At 32.2% G+C, this 2,615-nt stretch overlaps 1 protein-coding gene across 1 annotated transcript in view; it reads right to left on the bottom strand.

Annotated features, from left to right (window-relative positions):
* HELRODRAFT_182442 (hypothetical protein) overlaps nt 1–256 on the bottom strand; it is a gene marked incomplete at both ends in the record, with an annotated part of 4,782 nt that extends 4,526 nt beyond the window's left edge. The window contains one exon of the mRNA XM_009032704.1: nt 88–256. Coding sequence (XP_009030952.1) covers nt 88–256 — 169 coding nt within the window. The remainder of the gene's footprint in view (nt 1–87) is intronic.
* Nucleotides 257–2,615: the final 2,359 nt, after the last annotated feature.

The raw sequence follows: 2,615 nt of genomic DNA, 5'->3' as shown, positions 1-2,615 counted from the left end.
AAGCAAAAAAATTTAAATTATAAAATGAAAATAATGTCAAATAAATAAAATTTTAAAATAATAAAGTAAAATGTAAAAAAAACTTACCGTCGTCCATTCGACAAAGGCAGAATGTTGAATGCGGTCCGGTTCCTACGTTGTCCTCCAAAACTGGTGCCAGTCCTCTTCGAGATTGTTGTTGAAACACAGCCCCGTGTCGATGGAGAAAGATAGAGAAAGAGTAGATTCTCATCAGAAAGCTTAGCGGTGCCTGCATCTCAAATTGCTTAATAAAAATAATCCTATCTACCTATTCAATTACCTTAGCTAATATATATTAAATTATTAATGGTACGATAGTCGAAAGTCCCCCTTCATTCTCCCTCCTTGCACAGAGGTTCACCGACAGCCAGGGCACCGGATAGTAAACCATTGCCGTGCGGGTAGTAGACTATTGCCGTGCGGATAGTAAACCATTTGCCGTCCGGAAGCCGTGCGGGTAGTAGACTATGGCCGTGCCGCATAGTAAATCATTACCGTGCAGATAGTAAACCATTGCCGTCCGGATAGTAAACCATTGCCGGTTCACCACTGGCCACCAAGGCTTACCTCTGACAAGGGACTTCGAAATTCAGAGTCTATCGGCTATCGTACCCTCAACTTACCTATTCACTACAATTAAGCCCTAGCTTACCTAATTTTACAAAACTCAAGAGCCCAATTCATTGGCCTTTCGGCACCCACCCCACCACCTACGTAATGCCTTATACTCGTTTCAACCATACATTTTCATCATTTCAATCATTCACATCAATAAAAAACTTATTTAATGTATGTACTACACTATTATACAGTCTTAACCAAAATGCTAACCGTACTAAATTGAAGTCATCGAACGAACGCCTTCGAAACTTTCTGGTTGGCTGGTTGAATCTGCTATATTGCTTTTCATATAAACATAATCTAATCTAATATAATTTAATTATTTGTATACATGGATTCCAGTTACTTTATATATATATATATATATATATATATATATATATATATATATATATATAGTAAAAATTCATTATAAAAGCAACAGTAATCAGTGCTATATGTCAGCACGCAGCTCAAATTTTTCGGGGAGAATTCAAAATTGTTTGAGACCACACCTTGATTAACATCCAATTCCAAGCCGAGCCAAGCCAAGCTGAGCCAATATGCATAAATTCATTATAAAAAAAACAACAGTAGCCATTACTATATATGTACGCACGCAGTTCAAATTTTTCGGGGAGAATTCAAAATAGTTTAAGACCACACCTTGATTAACATCCAATTCCAAGCCGAGCCAAGCCAAGCTGAGCCAATATGCATAAATTCATTATAAAAAAAACAACAGTAGCCATTACTATATATGTACGCACGCAGTTCAAATTTTTCGGGGAGAATTCAAAATAGTTTAAGACCACACCTTGCTTAACATCCGATTCCAAGCCGAGCCAAGCCAAGCTGAGCCAATATGCATAGATTTATAAGCGCTTTTATATTAAAATTTTGCTCGCTTTTTAAACGAATATCCCAATATAACAAATTCTCCATCCTATTTTAACTTTCTTTGATGCTTTTTAATCAGTCAGGTCACAAAAATCATTAGTAATATCGCAATGAAATCAATTTGAAATTTTTTTTTAATTATTGATAAAATTTTTAAATTGTTGATAAAAATAACTAGTATATATAGTGTAGTAAAACGTTTAAAATTTTCTGAGAGAATTTAAAATAATTTGAGACTACACCATAACACAATTGTACAATTTGAATGTGTAAATACAACATTATAAATGTATTATAACTACATGTCTATTTCTTTATTTAGTTCTGTCTGTGTATATTTTGTCAAATTTATTTGATAGGAATTGAATATAACCCTTATACCGGCTGATTAACTACCATGCAGTAAAATAACTACTGTTGACACCATTTCCTCCAACGATTTCGCAACGAATTGCCCATACCATATAATTAGTATAAACTCTTTCAATCAATGTTTAAATTTAAATAATCAATAATTTAGTTTTTAAGTAAATTTTCATTTTCGTAGCTATACACAAACATGCCTACCTGTTGCATTTAAAAATTGCATTAATAATAAATAGAAATGAGAAAATTTCTGATGCATCTTTTCACAGGTTTATTTTCAAATTAACTTCACACTAAAATAAATGTAACAATATCCCTATACTCATTGAATAGAACTATTTTGTTTTACAATTACATATATTTTATTTTATAGACTATTATAATTTATAATTTTATTATTAAAAGCAATACTTAAGAAATGCACAAGTTTCTGTAACAGTTTATAAAATTTCAGATTTCCTCAAAATGTAAAAATGCAAAACGATTGGATTAAATGCATCAGACAGGAAATAAATGATTTCAAATGGCTTCCATCAAAAAATGCAAGAATATGCAGTGACCATTTCTGTAATAAAGATTATAAGGGTTATGGTGGAGAAAGGAAGGTAATGCTGAAGAAAGCATTCCCATGTTTTCAAGTTAGTTATATTTATGTCATCAGTTGCACAAGGAAGCAATTCACATCATCATTGTACATTGCAACATTCTTATCTATACAAAAAATATAA

Source organism: Helobdella robusta (genome assembly GCF_000326865.2).
Source record: "Helobdella robusta unplaced genomic scaffold HELROscaffold_86, whole genome shotgun sequence".
Taxonomy (NCBI): Eukaryota; Metazoa; Annelida; class Clitellata; order Rhynchobdellida; family Glossiphoniidae; genus Helobdella; species Helobdella robusta.
The sequence above is the reverse complement of the archived record's forward strand: the minus strand, read 5'-3'. Positions and strand labels throughout refer to the sequence as shown.